At 37.4% G+C, this 18721-nt stretch overlaps 1 protein-coding gene across 2 annotated transcripts in view; it reads right to left on the bottom strand.

Annotated features, from left to right (window-relative positions):
* Positions 1-17042, bottom strand: part of ACTR3B (actin related protein 3B) — a 23378-nt gene extending 6336 nt beyond the window's left edge. Inside the window, exons 1-9 of one of the 2 annotated variants that reach the window (XM_031059740.1) lie at positions 16953-17042; positions 13686-13741; positions 11731-11855; positions 10679-10789; positions 10201-10296; positions 9940-10047; positions 8565-8708; positions 7802-7975; positions 5265-5357 (exon numbers count right to left, since the gene is read on the bottom strand). In XM_031059740.1, the coding sequence (XP_030915600.1) occupies positions 5265-5357; positions 7802-7975; positions 8565-8708; positions 9940-10047; positions 10201-10296; positions 10679-10789; positions 11731-11855; positions 13686-13741; positions 16953-16960 (915 nt within the window). In that variant the 5' untranslated portion in view covers positions 16961-17042. The remainder of the gene's footprint in view (positions 1-5264; positions 5358-7801; positions 7976-8564; positions 8709-9939; positions 10048-10200; positions 10297-10678; positions 10790-11730; positions 11856-13685; positions 13742-16952) is intronic. The other variant, XM_005424350.2, reaches the window with a different exon arrangement.
* Positions 17043-18721: the final 1679 nt, after the last annotated feature.

Here is an 18721-nt window from a genome sequence, read left to right as displayed (position 1 = left end):
GGAAAGAGTCCATCTGTCAAAATCTCTCCATGCACCTGTGTTTCCATGGAAAACCTGGATAATCCATCTCCAATAAAACACCACACTTACCAATATCCGACAGTCCCCAACCTCATGTAGAATTTTCAACTCAAGAAGTTGGCTTAAAAGTTTGAGGTCAAGGATGTTGTCATTTCATTCAGTATGATCTGAATCATGAATGCTTAAGCATGCTTGGCTAAAACCTTTCAGAGGTATTTCTGACAGAATTTACCTGGCTTCAGATGTCATTTATCTTATATTCTTTCTTTCAGGTATTTGTGCTAAAAACACAGCAGAGAAAAGTTGAAAACAATCAGTTGCTGGGACAGTCAGTGACCCTACACTTCTATCCTTTGTACTGGGAGAAGGCAAGGACCTCAGAACTTAACACTGCTCTCATTTAACTCTGGAAGTACCTGGGGAGAGACTCTAGATAAGGAAAAAGAAAGATCAAGTAGAGTGTGGAATAAAAGTGATAGTTTCTGAATCTATTACTAAGAAAAAGTACTGTTTATTAGGATAGCAAGCAGTTTTTAAAACTTTTCAAAGTTATTATAACTCAATTCAGGAGGAGACTGTTTTTTGACACTAAGTGCCAAAAACTCATGTCCTAACTGACAAATGTCAGGACAAGTTTCACAGCACTTTCAGGTTGAAAAGAGACTTTTAAATACAAACACATTCCACACCAGCATCTGCTGTGGCTGTACCACAGGAGCAGATGCTCATCACTGATCCAAGCTGGGTGTGCAGTAGTTATACAGAATTTACTGGTGTACAAGAACCTGAAAGCTGGGGAAGGGTCTCATTTTTGCGCAGACCACAGCCCCCTTCATGCTACTGCACTCCCCTGTAATTTCTCTCAATTTCTGAGATATCAGTTATACTATGTATTCATATTATTTTAAGTACAAGAAAAGGTTGTGGAACAATAGTTAAGAAAAAAGGAAGCTAAGAAATTCTCAAAAAAATAGTACTAGATAAACTATACACCATTCTTCCCAGAAAACACTAAGGGTGATGGAATGTCTCACTGAGCCCCACAAATACAGGATTATTTTTAGCTGTATGCAGGATAGGTCATTTTTTAGTGATATTCAACACACAGGAATGATCAACATTGCCAGGATGCCAAACTGTTTCATCCATATGGTAAGATCCAAAATTTATCTCCTCTGTCATTTCTCATTTCAACTGAGCACTCGTTTTAAATTTCAGTTTGCTTTCTGAAGCTTTGGGTTTGCAAAAATAAAAAAAAAATTAAAGAATAATCCCACCAAAACCCACCTCATTTCTTCAAATTTCAATGCAAGTCCCTTGGTTTCTAACCCATACTATCTTTTTCTGTTTTAGCAGAAAGCAGTTCATCCCCAGCAACCCAGATCTCTCAACTCCGTGTTAGAGAATACAAATCAGTTTTTCCAAGCAATCACATTAAGATGATGTAATCATGGGAATTAGAGAGTGCATTGCTGGCAATCATTATACAATTAAAAAAGGCTTCATCATGTGTGAAAGGATGTTTGTGCTTGGTATTGAACAGCTGCAGGTTATGGGATCTTGTGGAGGTACAGAGAAGCTGACTTCAGTTGTGGGATGGATTTCTAAGGGTGCATCTCCCCCTCTCCAGGTCCCGATGGGATCTGAGAAATGCTCATCAGACCTCAGCCCTGACAAACTGCACTTGGACTAAGCCCTTCTTGAGCTTAACAGAAACACTGTTCCCAGAACCATCAGATGTTAAAGTGAGAACCTCTTTTAACAGCCTTGGAAACTTTTTCTTGCCCAAATAACAACTCAAATGAAATAGTATTTTTGTTATTGAACTTTCAAAGAAACTTACCAACTCAAATTGTGGCCAGGATGGGAAAGAACTGTGATTAAAGCTCACACTCTACTGGTCCTGTAAACAGCAGTTCAAAGTTGAATTCTTTTGAGCTCTCAATTCCCAGAAAATAAGGGGCTCATGTGTATGTCTCAAACACCAATAACTAAATGGCTGTGGAGCCAACCAAGGACTGTTGGTAAAAGGAAACAAAAATTGCTGGTAATAACCAGGGACTATTGGTATTAACACTGTGAGGAAGAACAGGATTTGGCTGGAGAAGAGGGGCCAGGCACACATTGGGCACTTATCCATGAGAACAAACCACACCAGAGTACAAGGAATGAGTGGGAGGAAGTTGGCATGTGCTACAGGGTGGCATTACTGCCACCCAAAGTCCCCAAAGCCCTCCAACCCATTTCCAGAAAGGCCTGAAAGAACAGACTGCATGTGGTAACTAATTTACATGGAAAGCAAGAAACCCATATTTGGGGCAGAGAAACCTCTCCATAAAAAGGTACCCCCACCCCAAGCCCAGGGGGCGCCCCCAGGACCCCCCAGGATATGTCATTGGCCAGACTGATGCAGTTGGATCAACACTGAAACCACAATTAGTGCTTCCTTTTTCTCTCCTTATTTCTTTAATTCATCTCTCCCTCTAATTCCTCTCTTCCCTTTCACCCTACCCCTTTACCTAAAACCTACTGCTGTGTGCTTAGATAGCAGGTCAGGGACTAACAGAAGAATTTCCACGCCAAGCGTGTAATTTATTAATAAAACTTTCAGACTCTCTGACTTTTGTAATTTCTTTTGACCAATGAGCATTTACAAATCTTAGAAGCTTTCTTCCCTTTAGGGTTGTCATAGATCTGGCTGAAGTCTTATCAAGGTTCTGCTGGTCCAAACATCAACACAAGGTAAGATAACTGGCCTTGTGAGAGATGTTGATCAGATTAGAAAACAGGGATACTGGCAGTAAAACTCAGAAATATCATAGGACATCAAAAGATGGGTTGTGGAACAATGAGTCAAAGGCTACATCCCACATAAAACCTGCAATAAGGGTACTTTTGGGTATTTTCTGCAGGAACACTGAGGAAGAATCCAAATACTTTGGATGGAAACTCAGCTCCAAAGCACAGGGCCTTGGCTGGCCACCACTCAGCACCATGGAAGTGAAACTGATAAACCTCAGAGAGAAAAGTATGAGTGGAATATTTCTGCATCCATACACTGTTTTATCAATGAGAACAAGGGATGCTCCTCCCTTTGAAGTGACCTTGCTCAAAGAAGATAGCAGCTATTACCATTAATAACTACTGACAACTCTCAGTACATTGCACAAGTAATTGAGAAACATTATTTTAATTCAGCAAGTATAATGAAAAACAGAAAAAAGGAAAAACAAAGCCTCAATCAGTGGCAAGCCAAGGGAAAGTTATTTGTCTACTGATTATGATGAGGCAGAAGTAACTTAACCTCAAATTTTAAACACCACTTTCTAATCAGTACCAAACCCTACCCTACCAAGCAAGGAAACTGCTCTGAGGAAGCTTTGGTCTCTTAGATAAAAAGCAGAGACCCCTAAGCACAACCATCCATTAAGGGGGTCCTAAACTCTGCTGCTACCTAAGCTTGAAGTCTTTGAAGACATCTACTGCAGAACTGACATATTAATCTGTTAAGTAGTTCAACTTCCCCTTTCATCCTGCCCCACAGATCTGCTCTGCAGTGCTACACCTCATTCTAGATTACACACAGTGTTTACCAGGCAAGGAAAAGAGACTGTAAAAATTTAATAGTTACAAATTATCCTGAGACATGACTTAGTTGGAAACTTAATGTTAATTCTACAAGGTGAGGAACACTACCACCTTTTACATGAGCAGACAAATCTCTGCATGCTATAGCTTTATGCTCTTATTTCCAAAATGGTACTGCTCCTGCACAAACTGAAAAAGGGAACCATGGGATGTGCTACCAATACAGACAAAGCTTGCCATGGACTATGCATGTCAGTACTTTATTTTTATTTTTCACTCCTTAAACAATCAGGAACTGAAAGTACTCTCTGGACTACACCCTGGGTTTAAGCAGATTTAAGCTGGCCTAACTGTTCTCTCCCTAAATATTTTCAGTTTTCATGTACTTTATAAGTGATGCAGTATTGACCACACTGCAGACAATGAGCAGGTACAAGACAAGACTATGAAAAAAAATATTGGAAACCACCACTTAATAAAGCAGGGGAAGGAGGGTAGTGAGAGCAGTAAGACCACAGTATAACCCTTGAAATGGGCAAAACCAAAAGTCCTTCATGCCCAAGAATTCACTTTACAAATGTCAGACACAATTGCTGCCACAGCTTCTCAGGGACAATACTTACCTGTGTATTGAGCCTTTAGAGAAACTTCTCTTTCAAAACTAAAAAGCAGCAAATATCTAGTGGCATTTAGAAGTAACACTTTGTTAAATTTCTATCCAAAGTTCACATTTCTCATCGTGGAGGAAGTGGTAGCCATGCTTCTGACCATGATGCTGGTATTTATTCCTCATAGGAATGTGGTTTTTGTTGATGGAGTGACAAAATTATTTTTTTGTTTTTCAAAAAGGAAATAAGTGTAGAAGTTTTTATTTTTAATTAGGTGAAAAGACATTTCATAGGATTTGGGATTTTATTTCAAACTTAAGGATAGTTTATTGGAAAGGAGCTAAAAAGTTTTGTTTGTGTAACTTATTAGAAAAAGAAGAGAACAAAGAAACTAATTATTTTTGTGAGGTGTTTTACCAGGGACAAGGAACTCTTGCACCTGGCTTGGTTTTTCTTTATAAAGAGTTTTGTTATTTTGCCTTTTATTAAAACCTTTTTGATTCCAACACTACTGTCACTGACATATTTTATGAAAAATTCTTTTGCCAGGATTTCTTTTCCTGGGAAACTGGAAAGCTCCAGCTTCTCCATGTCTTGCTCCTCTGGAATGTGATTTGGAGAACTGTTTACCCAGCATGTGAATTGTTTTTCATTAATGGCCAATGACAGCCAGCTGTGTCGGACTCTGAGTCTGTCACAAGATTTTATTATTCATTCCTTTCTAGCTTTCTAATGTCTCCTTTCTCTTTCTTTAGTATAGTTTTAATATATCATTATCTTTTAATATAATATAATGTCATAAAATAATAAATCAGCCTTCTGAAACTTGGAGTCAAGATTCTCATCTCTCACCTCATCCTGGGGACCCCTCAAACACCACCACACACTACCACAAAACCCATCCTGGTAATTTTTATGCCTTCTAAAGTAGCTGGGCTATCTTGAGTGTGAAATATATCTCCAAAAGCTCATGAGACCTAGCTTGAAGAGACTCTTATTTCAATTCCTTAAACAAATGACATGAATCCTACAAGGGAAAGGCCATACCTTGTATAACGGCCGCCGGACGTCGATGGGACAGTTCTGTATGACTTCATCCACTACATCCGAAATGGACTCCATGAAATCAGGGTTAGCAAACTAAAATGAAACAGAACAGGCATTAAGATCTTTTCATCCAAAGAACAGAGAAATTAAAAAGGCAGAAATAAGGCTGTGGAGAGACTTTATAATAGGCGATGAGTGGGAGTTTCAAGTCTTGCTTACCATTTATGCTACATTAAAACAAACACTTCTCTGCAAGGGAAATGAGAATTGCTTTTTTCTGCTAAGAAAATCAGATTCTCTTCCTTGGTCAGAAATTCACTGTTTACAATTTATGCACTATGCACTTTTATTGCCTGCAAGATGAGTTTGAGTTTTCCTGCAATATTAAACACACTGTTACCACTCACTGTGGTCCTGCCTTTCCTTTCAAGTGAGGTTAAAAAAAAACAGTGTGCAAATCAGAATGTTTCCCTGCAAAAAGATTTTAATGCTACTAAAATACTTCAGTTAAATTCCCACCAAAAAGTCAGATTTCTTTTCCCAAGCCCAGCAAGTATCCAATGTTCAAAAAAAGTATAAATAGTTTAAGATTTTGAGTGAAAGCAATGCAAACGTGAACACAGTGCTAATTTCTGCATCTATAAAACTAGAGAGTCAAGAGTTGCTAATGCTAATATAAAAAAAAAATCTAGTGGAAATTTTCCACTTAAAACTTAACATAGGCTTTAAAGAAAAGAACTGGTAATAGCCCATGTTTTTTCCCTTTCAGAAGTTAAATTCTAAAAAAATTAAATTAATTACCAATACATAATAATATATTATTGTAGATATATTATAAGCTTTTGTGTAGAAGTACATGGGATTTAAATTCAAAACAAGATGTGGTATCTACATGGATGAACAAATAACAGTCAAGCATAACAAGTATACACTGAACTGAGAGAAAATTAGCAAAGGAAGTTGGCTTGGAGCTCAGGAGCCCTAAGAATGATGGGAGCAGTTCCCAAGAATAAAAAACTAACTTCCACAGTAAGAATTAATCATACAAGAAGCAAAAAAATGAAGCCACATAAACCAAAAAGAGAAGCTGCTGCACACTGAGTTTTCATCTGAATGAACTATAGCCTGAAAACTCCTGACCTCTCCATAAAGATATTGATAAAACAGCAGGGAAAAAGGAATAAATAGGAATGAGAGTTAGGGTATAACATCATCCCAGAACAGGGATAACAGAGCGGAATGTAAAATTGCAGTCTGCCAGCCAATACAATACGGTTGAAGAATGGCAAATAAAATCTCTAATTTAAAAAGCAGAGAAATAATCTGGATAGCCACAAACCCCAAGACCTAACTTCAGGAGTATTAAAGACTTCAGAAAGAATTCTGTAAACTGAAAATAGGAAAAGATTACAAGACAGCTTTACCAAATGCAGCTTTTACCTAGCTAAGCTGCTACCCTTTCAAGCGAGGAGTTATTGAAACAAAACAAGAAATTCTCCTTGGATGCAGTACACATCATCATTATATTCTTCTTGTCTAAGAAGTCAGTTCAGGTTTGGGTGGTTTTTTCAATACAGCATCAAGAAACTACCAAGAAATGAAAAAAATGGAAATTGGTCCCTTATCCCATTCCCAACAGTCTTTTTAGAGACTATGGAAAGAGAAACTCTTGAAATAATGTTTGACATGGGATTCAGTGCTTCTCTGTTAAATCACGTTGGTAAACAGCAGGGAAGAAAAACTATTTAGCCCAGAGATTTACTTCTGGCAGAAGATCAGATGGCTACAAACTGACCAAAGAAGATTACAGCTGGAATTCAGACAAAAGGTAGCAGAAAGAAGCTTTTTAATATTCTTCCAATGAAGAGGGTAGAAAAAGGGAAACTTCACCAGTATTGATGTGGATTTTAATAAAACTTTTAAACAGTATTACAGACTATGGGTGCCTGAATAAGTTCAACTAAGTGTGCAGGAATGGAGAGGACCTGTATTAAAACCTAACTCCTTCCTCTCAACAATATCCTGAAACTCACTCAAACTGAACTATCAGAAATCAGAGAGATGAGGTACCGTAATCTTTCCCAGAATCGTACATAATACTTATGACCACACCAAGACAGAATTCAACAGACTTCCTTCAAGGATAAATTTATCATCCATGCCTTACAAACTGACTCATATCAGTCTGCATCAGATATTTAGAATATCATGAAGGCCATGCTTAGTAGTGCCCAAAGGCATTGGGCAGCATACAAAGTATAAAGGCAGACTTGTTCAAAGTGATGCTGAAAGAGGAAAATCCTATACAAAAACTGTGAAATGAAACAATTACTTCTCAAGTTCAGATTGAAACAGGAACAGAAGAAGATGTTTTAAACGTCAGACTGGACACCACAAAACCACTTTTCTGCTGTGCTGATGTTACCTGTGAGTGCACCTGGCTCGTGTTCAGGAGACTCACTGGCCCCTCACTGCCACGGGATGGCGCCCAGGCACCGGGAACGGCACAACTGAGCACAGCTATTCCCTGCTCTTACCTCGGGATGGAAGAAGATTTCTGGCCCGAGGAACCTCTCGTAGCCAACATCTATAACAAACTTGGTTTTGTTGATGGCGTTGATGCCCGTGTATTGTTTGATCCACCTGCGAGAGTCCCCGTCGTACTTGGCAAACTCCTTCACGATGTCGGGGCAAATGTAACAGTATCTCTCCTGGTAAGAAACACCAGGTGTTAAAAATAGCTGAAATCATCAGTACATCCGTGAATTAAAAGTGCAACACAGTCAGAACAGAAAAATGTGAGCATTATTACAGATGGAGCTGTTAAAGGGACTTTCCCACCCAAATCACTACTGAAGCCTCAGCCCCTCAAGGCACAAGGCCCATTTGCTTCCAAAGGGCTCCACAGGCTGACTCAGCGACATTCGCCTCTCCCAAAATGAAAACATCACCAACAATAAAGAATTTCAAGGGCAAGCTTTCACTGCAAGAGCAGGCCTATACAATCACCCTACTTTTTTTTTTTTTAAGTTCTATTACAAAGCAAACTTTAAACAACTCCAAAGTTGAAATACTGATTTAAGCTGCGGAACATACTCACTCCAAACAGCCTAGCATGAATATTTTCTTCCTCTTTCTCCTTCCCCCACACTTCATTGGATAAACCACCAGAAGCTGGTGTAATTATAATACACTGCCTACATCTGCATTTTTAAGAGAGCCACTGGCAACTTGCTAGAGCCAAAAAATTTGCTCACAGAGATTTACTATGTGTTTATTAAGAGATAAAGGAGGATGTACCTTTATGGCTTTTGCTGTCTCCAGAGATTGTTCAGGAGGAATTCCTACCTCCCTTTCCCTTAGAAGCTGCTGAATAAAGTAAGTAATATCTCTACCTGCAATAGGAATATGTTTGATGCAACTTCCAATTACATAGCCTTCTGCCTATGTAGGAGGAGAGGAAAAGACATATTTAAGGGGAAAACTTACTGTGTATCAATAATTAACATTCATTTTTATAATACTCTGATTTTCTATTAAAAGTAAAATCTTGAAACTTCAAAATCACTCTAAAAATATGCACCCCACTGCAAAGTGAATATAATTTCTATTTAAAGACATTGATTACCACATATAAACAGATACTGACCATCTAACAGATACACAAGTGATAAACATATCAGTCAGATCTGTATATATTAGTCAGATCTGATGGTTCCTTTATGGTATCATCAGAAAAGCAAACGTAATATAAATAAACTACCTGTGTTCTCTTTGAGAGTGAAAAATTAATAGGAAAAAAGTATAAAATTAAATTTCTCAGATAAGAAAAATCACACAGGAATAGAAAACAATAAGCACAACAAAACCAAGAAATCTACTTGCTGAATTTTTTTAGGATGCATTTCCTGAAAACACTGATATTGCTGGGCCACATTATTTCTTCCCTTACTTTTTTTTTACATTTTTCAGAGTTTCACACAGTAAATGCTGCTTGTTCTCAGCACTGCCCATATGACAAAACACTGAGAAGATCAAATTAAGACCAAAATGCAAGATGAAGTTAAAGGGAATCAAATTTTCACTTCTAATATATCTGATCATTCAAGGACACAGTATGGTTCAAAAAATACACAAAATTACATCGGCAGATGTCAGTATGCACAGATATTTGCTGTATTATGCTCACATAACTAAACTGATGAGATTGATGATGTGTAAGAACAGGTACTTACATAAATTTGTACTTGTTTCCACATAAGCAAAGTGGAAACAATAAATCATACAAAAAGCACACATTACCAGATCTATTAAACAGTCGAAATGCAGGGTGTTAAAAAAGTTAGGACATTTCTTGTCAGACACTCTTGGCATGCAGAAGACATAAACCCATGATAATCATTGATATTTAAGAGAACTGAGGCATCACAGTAACAGAAGTTTTTACATAGAAATAGCCTTTTAAAAGCTGAATTGATGGTTCCCTACTGTGACTTTCCTGTGGTCTTCAAGCTAAACTAACACATAATGGAATACATACTTCTGCAAGGAAAGAAGACCCAGCCAACACTAAAAATTTAAAAATAAGGTTTCATTTGGTGCTTCTTATTTAAATGTATAGTAAACAAACCCTGTCCAAAGCAGGGCTGATTTCAAAGCGCATGCTGCTCCTTACCACGGGGATCACGTGGGTCACTCCATCGCCACTGTCGATGACAATCCCAGTCAGAGTCCGCTCCCCAACCTGCCGTGACGTCCAGGAGGCAGCTAAGGCCAACACTGCCTACAGCACAGAGAGTTTATATTTAGAAGCAGGCAGAGTGCTCTAATTTACACTCCCAAAAAGTACAGTTTCAAACGTTTCACACACGTGCCTACAAAAGACAAAACACTGCAGTTGTTTTCTACTTTAGAAAAACGCATTCACTTTGTTCACCTGCACAGCAATGTAAAGTCCTGGGATGTTAAATGATTCAAACATGATTTCTGCAAGATATTCTCTGTTTTCTGGTGTGTTCAGTGGAGGCTCTGTCTGCAAAAACAAAGAGTTTTGAAAAAGCACCTCAATAGGATCCTGCCTTGATTAGTATGGTATCAAGCTAATCAAAATTTTGGTAATTGAACTTTTAAAATCCTCAGTGCACTCAAAATACAAAATTTCAAACAGAATTTAAACAGTGTTTGAAGCTTTTCAAAAGCAGTAGTTGACCTGCAGTAGCCTGCATCACAAAATTAACAGAATATAGTTATAATGCAGCTTTAAAGATTAGTTTTCTCCTCCCAACCCAAACTCTGTCATTGCTAGAGAAATAAGACATACAGAGAAAAATCCTCCAGCAGAGCTAATTGTGCTTGGAATGGTATTTGGTTTTCCTCTTACAAAACTATTTCCTTACCAGGCCTCATTAACTCACCATTAAAAAATAGTGATCCTCAGGCTCAGCTCGAAGGTACTTAAAAATGACTTGTTCCATGAACCTCTCCATGAGGTCCCAGTCCTCAACAATCCCATGTCGGATAGGCCACTGCAAGGGCAGAACTTGTCAGCACTGGATCATGCAAGGACAAAGAAACCCAGCAACAGGAACAGTCTGACACCTCATCTCACAGGAATCTCATCAAACCCATCCTGACTTGAATTCAGAGGCACAATTCAAATGTACCTCCAGCTCCCAGGTGCTTCCAAGCCCAAGTCTACCTTGCAGGACCAGCAGCCATAGTCCAGACTCTATTCCTGTTAGTCTGTTGCAGAACTGTGGTTTTTAACCTCTTTTTGTATAAATTTTATCACTTAAAAAGTTGAGAAGCACACTTGGCTTCAATATGCCTTTCCATATTATAAAAAGAAATGAAGACCATATAGGCTATATATTTTTTACCTAAAATTTCTGGCAAGGATGATGTTTACATTTTGTTCAACGTTAAGAACACAGCTGACATTTAAGTAACACAGAAGGATGTATAAAATATGATTTTTTTCCATATAGTTCATAAGCCAGTAACATTTTGTAAGTACAAGAAGTCCTTTACTAGGGTATGGAAAATATGATTCACAGAAAAGCTGCATTGAAGACAGCCCTTCACAAAACAATTGTGACTTTCCCTGAAGCAAAAGTATCCAACACATTTCCCAGTTTGTTTGCCATGTTAAAAGGGTACACTTTTAGCATGGATTTAAATATTCAGTGTATATGACTATTTTAATAACTCAGAATTTTGAAAACTGAACAGCTGCACTGTATCAATGAATATTTACACAAACACCAACCACACAAGGCAGCTCTAGTAAAACAGATATCTAAAAAAGGGTAAAGCCATGAACCAAATCATGCAGTTTTTTAAAAGCAATAAAAGTACTTTACAAAAAGTGCAAACGTGTTTTGAATGGCAAACCAGAAGTCCTAGAACATTTCATCATAAAAATTTGAGACTTGGGAAAGGCTGTCAAAGTCTCCTGAATGCTCACCTTTGTAGCATAGGTAGGTTTATCTATGGCTTCATCTCCTATGAAAAAGTCCAGATCATCAACACCTTTCATTACCCTCCTCTGAGCCTGGTCCCCCACTTTGGCTGACTCTCGGATTGCAATACCTTAAAATAAACCCAAAAAAACCAAATCAAAACAAAATTAAACAGTGAAATACCAAGTGATTAATGTTTATTTACTTAAGGATACTTTTCCAGAAATAAAAATTGGGATATAAAAAGTAGAAATCATGTAAGTGATCTACTGACAAGCCAATAGAGCTAAGTTCATTCTCACTGCATCCTGCAGGATTCTGGTCACCCATCCCTTATTATTGAACCTAATAATTCACAGAAAATATGAAAATGCATTTTGTTACAGACTACAGCAGTCACTAAACCTGTACAAGTGCAGCATTCCAGTAAGCAACATAATTTTCTGAATTCCAACTCTAGAATAAAGACAAAGAGCACAGGAGAAGAAGAAAATAAACTGTGTATTCCAAAATAAGTATTGGAGTCATTATCCTGGTTGGTGAGAAAGAGGAAAGAGGGAGGGGAGAAATCAATTTGCAGGGCTACAGAGAAATCTCTGGAGACACTTATGCTTCCCATTAGCAGCCTTCAACTATCACTAAAATTATTAGATGATGGCTGCTGTAGGCAAGAAGATGAGACAGCAAAAATCAAATCTGGGGCAAGCTAAAAATAAAAATGGAATGAAGTACTGCTAAAATGTAACCTTGTTTATATAGTTTTCTTTTAATAGGTCATAATCAGGGTCTGAATAACATATAGCAGAAAATGCAGAGTAGGCAAGCATCATCCACAAACACACCAAATACTACTAGCACCAAAAATGACTCACAGTCAAACAATTCTTTTGGAAAAACATCTATCCCCCAACAGGTTTATAGCTGTATAAAACAGGAGTTACACCAAATTCACAGGAAATCCCTGCTATCCCATTTCTTTAACATAAGAAATTTAAATCTTTACCAGTGGTTTGGGTTTCAAATATTGCAATACTTAAAATAGTGAGACTGTAAGCAGTACTGCAGCTACACCTGGTGAAGAACTGTGTCCCCTTCACTTCTTTGGCCACCAATTACCTTTATAACCTCCTTATCTTTATACTTTCTCCCATGAGTGGCTACAAGGTAGTCTAGATACATTAATAAGTAGTTCATTGGCAAAGTTCACAAAAAGTAAAAAGCAGTGTTTAACATAAATGGAGTTAACAGATGCCATTAGAGATGTAAATACATAGTACTACTATTCATACATACATATATATATATATGTACACAGCATTTCAGAAAAAACTATTAAGATGTCAATTAAAATCAAGAACACCAGAAAAGTATAACATTTTAAACAAGTTTAACACACACAAAAAAATTAAAGAGTAAATCTGTTCAACAAAAGCATGTTACATGTGCAAGAACATTTTAATTGGTAAACACACACCCAAAAGGAACATTTTCTAATAGGAACAACTTTTTTGAATATTAAACTGTCTACAGTCCCAGACAATGTAAATAAGGCAGACACCACCTGCACTTTAGTACTTAATTTGATTGGGAGCCTTCCCCCAGATTATCCAGGCTGTAACCATGGTGTCAGGTAGACAGGAGGTAAATTGCATTCTGTCTACTCAAGAGTCCTGGCCAAAAAATAATGGAGATAAAAAGGAAATTGGACTGGAGTTCTCTTCATCTTTGTCATAGCAACCAAGAGCTGGTTTAATGAGCAGCAGTCCTAGCTAACTGCAGATAAGGAGCTCTGTTTAGCTACACTCCAGCCAAGGATGCTAACAGGGTGAATATCACTTCCCAGATGGACACAGGACTATGAGGGCTGAGTTGGGAGTTGGAAGCATGTCATTTAATCCTCAAAGTGCTCAGTGACAGAAGTGTGTGTTACAATTTGGAGGGACAAAAAAAAACAACTCACATGATGGGATAATGAACTGAGGTTCTGTATTTCCTGCATAGCCAAGCTTCGTATACCTAGGGGAAAAAAAAAATATCACCAGGTCATTAGAAGCACTTAGATGCAAAAACATGAAGAAAAAAATACTTTCAATTCACTCCACTTCTTAAAGTGACGGTGATACATGCATCACATGCCATGACCATATTTTCTGGGTTATGCTTTCGAGTGTCACTCTGCTGAAAAGAAAACTCAAAGTGATAAATATTTTAAGTGTTAATTTATTTTTCAGACAACTTCAGCTTACAAATTTTGCTAGTGTTATTCAGAACTATCAAGTCTGAAAACTCAACTCTTACTTTTTCCATCTTGTTGACCAGCTATGACAAAGGACAGGCAGGTCACATTGCACCCTTTGGGAAAAATTAGGGCCACGCAGATTTTACCCTTCAGTTACCATGACCAAAGACAGCCTTAGACTTTACATATTTGTTTAATATTCTCAAGTACAGGAAAAAAAGAAATAAAAATAATACAGTATCACAAGTATAAACCACAGGAGAGAACTCTTGTTACAATCCTGATACAATTCCCTTTCAGGCCGTGAACAAACCACTGACTTTGTCACAGGTATATTATCTGTGTGTGATAAAAGACAAATACTACACCAAAGCAAGGCTGCACTGATGAAATGCTTTAGAAATGGGCAGCAGATGCTACAAAGCATTGATCATTTCTTCCAATATACATAAAATATCTATTTTAACAATTAAAGGCTTGAGAGGAAAGAAGGGGGAACAAAAAAAGTAAAATTTTCACATAAAACCTAAAAAATTTCTACAGGTGTTAGTGGCTGCAAGCTACTCCAGGTCTTTAGAAATAATTAACATCCCAGACTATGAAAAACAGCTCTATTTCCTGGGGGGAAAAAAAGAAAAAAACCAACAATGACAACAAAACCCACATCAGAAACTGTTAAAAGAAAAATCAACCCAACTAAATTGATTGAATGATGGCAGAGACTGATGTCATTCTTGAGTGCTGCCATTAGCATGAAACAGAAGTACAGCAGCAGCAGGATTTGAGGGAATCAGCATTGTTCACATAATTTTTACACAAAAACCATAAAGCCATGATATTCTTAAATGAGACCAATCCCAGCCTAGGTCCTAAAGTGAATTTAAAGTCTTTGTCTGCATCCTATTCTCAATATTTGCAAATAATATTATGCCATGGCCAAAGAAGAGGTTTGCATCTTCATTAGCAGCTTGAAAAGTAGGTTCCTCTTTACAGAGTATTTGGTATAAAAATACTCATTAAGGATCACAGTTTTCTTAGATAAAGGAATTAATCTAAATTGAATTATCAATGACCTTGGACTTAAATATTTATATTTCAACTTCTCTTCAAAGCTATAGCTTCAACAGACTTCAAACAATAGTTAAAAAGCCATTCCCCCAAGGCTAAAAAGACAAGGACTGTGTTTTGCAGGCAAGGGTTTGTTGGGTTTTTAATCATCATTATAGACATATGCTTTCAGTCTAATCCAAATTGTTTATGCACACTTGCTGTGGCTCTCAGAAAAACATAATCAGGATGTTAAATTAGACTGACTGTAAAGGAGGACATTACTAGTAGAAGTTCTTTTTATGATTATTATTGCATAGATTCCTCACATTTTAGAATGAGGCCTACCTAGGGAATATTGTTAAAACATAACAAGCAACAACAGGAGTTCCACCGGGATTTAAGAGCAGTACAGGCCACTTCCCCTTGTTTCTCTCTCTGAAATGAATCATGACTAAATGAACATAACGAAAACCAAGGAAAACATTTTTATTTGTTTAAAAGACCTAGTTTCAAGACTCAGAAATGACAATTAGGCAGAAACATCATGAAAAAAAGCCTTTCAAGCCTCAGAGACAAAAACCAAAGGCAATACACACACATATATATACTTTTCATACAGTTTTTATATATCTGTGTGCATGAATAAACTAAAAGGTTCTTGCAGTCTAACCAGAACTCATTTCTTAAAGTAAAGTCTGGCCAAGAGGTGAGTTCAGTTTGCCATCTTTTCCCCCTCAACACACATGCTAAACTCACACCCACTCACAGTATTAAAAAAAGAAAACACTCTAAAAGTCAATTTGGGCTACCAGTCTGCAGGAGCTTCACCTTCCCTCTCCAGAATGGATCAGATCCCCCTACCAGGGTAACTTGTAAACTTACCAAACTCCTACAGCTCAGTATTTTACAGATTCATTTTTAACCTGGGTTAATTCTCCTACTAAAAAACTACAAATAAGTTTATTTCTCAGTATCATGAAAAAAATTATCTAAAGAATTAATCTCACAGAAGGTAACATATGGAAAGATTTATATTGCATGTCATTAATCCATGAAAGACTAATACTAAAACAAAGAGAATAACTAAATTCTCAGATCAATGGTGAAGCAAATAAGCAGAAAAACAAAATCTATTAAAAAAGAAAATCTACTTAGGATCAAACCAGAGATAGAGTGGAACAAGCAGCCACATTTCAGGTGTTTTTGACAAAACCAAATGGAAGGGAAACTCAAATTTCTCCCAAGACTACTCAGGAAGAGAGGGGAAAATAGACTATGCAGTTGTGCAGCTCTTTGCTCTCCAGGAGCCTCAGGACATGGCAGACTTGGTCCCAGATCTCTGCTGTGCCCAGCAGGACCCAAACTCATTCCACCTCTCAAGGGTACATTAAAGTGTTTGGGTGACCCATTTCCAGCACCTCCTACAGAAAATATTCCCTTCCTTACATGATATTTAAATATTTACTGAACAGAAAGGCTCTCGACTTGAACATTTACAGAGGGTACCTGGTCTCCAGTCCCTTCTCCAATGAATATTTAAGCATCTAAAACACAGTTTTCTTTCTCCTGGGTTACAGCCTAGCAGACTAATGGTAATGCAACATCTTGTGATCTGTAAAATTACAGAGACAGCTGTAGTGGAATGTGTAGATAATCAGTATTCCAACTTAATTTCATTAAAAGCAGCAATTTGTTGCCAGTGAGAGAGGAACCTACTGGAAACAGGCCAAAATATAGGATACTGCACTAAAAATTAGCAGAAAACTGATCCAATAGACTAAGGCTATTTCATGCAAGGAGATTTGGAGGACTACACATTTGGTTTTAAATCTCTGGAAATTACATGTTGTTGAAACAAGTAATTTCTAAAAATAGTGTGGTCTCTTTCATACTGTTTTGACCAGGTGAAGAGCTTGTACACAAACCAGTTTCACAAACCTTTGCATGAGGATGGGTCATCCCAACTCTGTTCTCTTCTGAGGTCCCACCAAGATGGAACGATGAAAAAACTTACATCAAGAATTGACTCCAAAGATATACAAATGGACTGCACTTGGAAGGAGATGCTGCACCCTCAACCACTTTAGAGAGAAGAGATATGTTTAGGAAAATTCTTCTCCAAGCATGAGAACAAATCACAAACTCAAGCAGTTGCTTTATCCATCTGAAAACACAAGACATCCAGTTTTTCTCTGTACAGGTATGCAAGAGAGCAAAGCCCAAATGCAACCATTTTAGCATTTGATCACTCACTATTGCTTTTTTCGTCCACATCTTTAGAGCTATGTGTTACAGTCACACAAAAAACTTCTAAAAAGATAAATATGAAGTGACTAAAAATAGCAGAATGTTTTGAGAAAGTCCTGTAAACAAACAAATAGCCTCTGTAAATAGAACACTTTCCCTGACAGCTAAGAGGCTGAATAACCAGGCTGCTGCTGCCAGAACACCTGTGATGCCAGGCTGCCATAGCAGACTCTATTATCATTATTACAAGCATGTCTGAGGAACTTGCAACACGAGTTCTTCGTGAAGATTTGGAAAACCACTTTTGAAAACAAGGGATGGGAATCAAGAAGACATGAAGGAGAAAATATCAAATGGGGAAAAAATCTATTTCGTCTGCACAATTTACCCAAGAGCTTTTCAAAAGCAGCCACTATAAGAATAAAGAGTACAGTAGAGCCACTGGGTTTCTTGAGAAAGTCTAGCACTTTGCAGGACTGAAGCCTGTGATTATAAACAACAGTTAATTAACTCAAGCTCCTTAGACCCAGAACAGCAATTACAATAATGCCTGTTCAGAATATAGTAAGGGAGGGGAAACATAGCATATTCTGAGGCTCCAGCTATCTTTAACAGCAACATCATCAAAAAACACCTTGAGCTTCAAGTTTTAAGACCCAGTCCAGCTCACTTCTCTCAGAAATCAAATATTTACTTCTAAACTCATCTGTGAGACTTTGCCAAAGTACTTTCTCTTTACTAAAAAGGAATGGCTTCAATAAAATACACCCAAACCAGAAGCACTCCTCAGCATCTACAAATACACTGAAGAGGGGTATTTTAAGATTCCTTTGTTTTGCTCACCCACCTACTACTGTTCTGATGTCCCACAGCTAAATGCCAATTAATAAAACTGGTTATGAAGTCTAAAGCTATTTAAAACAGCAACACAAAAAGGCCTGGTAGTCCTAAGAAACTAAAAATAGCATGCCCTTCTCCACAAAAAGAGTGACAGCAATGTGTAAACTGATCACGAGGAGAATCTCGCGCAGAGAAAATCAAGATGTAGTGCATCAAAACTGTGCTATGTCAAGTCATTTGCAAATGCTAATGGAAAAGAGTATAGCAAATTATTAACTATTTCTATTTATTAACTATATTCTATTTGTGAATAAAGAGTGAGCAGTTTATGGCAAAGGAGATTCAAGTCATCTACATCCAATAGACCAAAGAAACATTATCCTGTCTTCCTATAAAAACATGTTTCTCACTGAAGGTTTGTAACTGTTTTTTATACACCAGTTCTTACTTTTTTTGAGGAATTCTGTTACTTACAAGACTGAGGCATGTGGCTGCAAATTACAGTAAATTAAGCCAGCCTCCTTATGCACAAAACAACAACAAAACCATTCTTTTAACAATTTTCTTAAAACTCCTTATATGAAAAAAAAAAAAAAAGATGGCTTAGTGGCTGGACAGAA

This window comes from Geospiza fortis, unplaced genomic scaffold, assembly GCF_000277835.1.
Source record: "Geospiza fortis unplaced genomic scaffold, GeoFor_1.0 scaffold182, whole genome shotgun sequence".
NCBI lineage: Eukaryota > Metazoa > Chordata > Aves > Passeriformes > Thraupidae > Geospiza > Geospiza fortis.
This window is presented reverse-complemented; position numbering and strand designations above follow the sequence as displayed.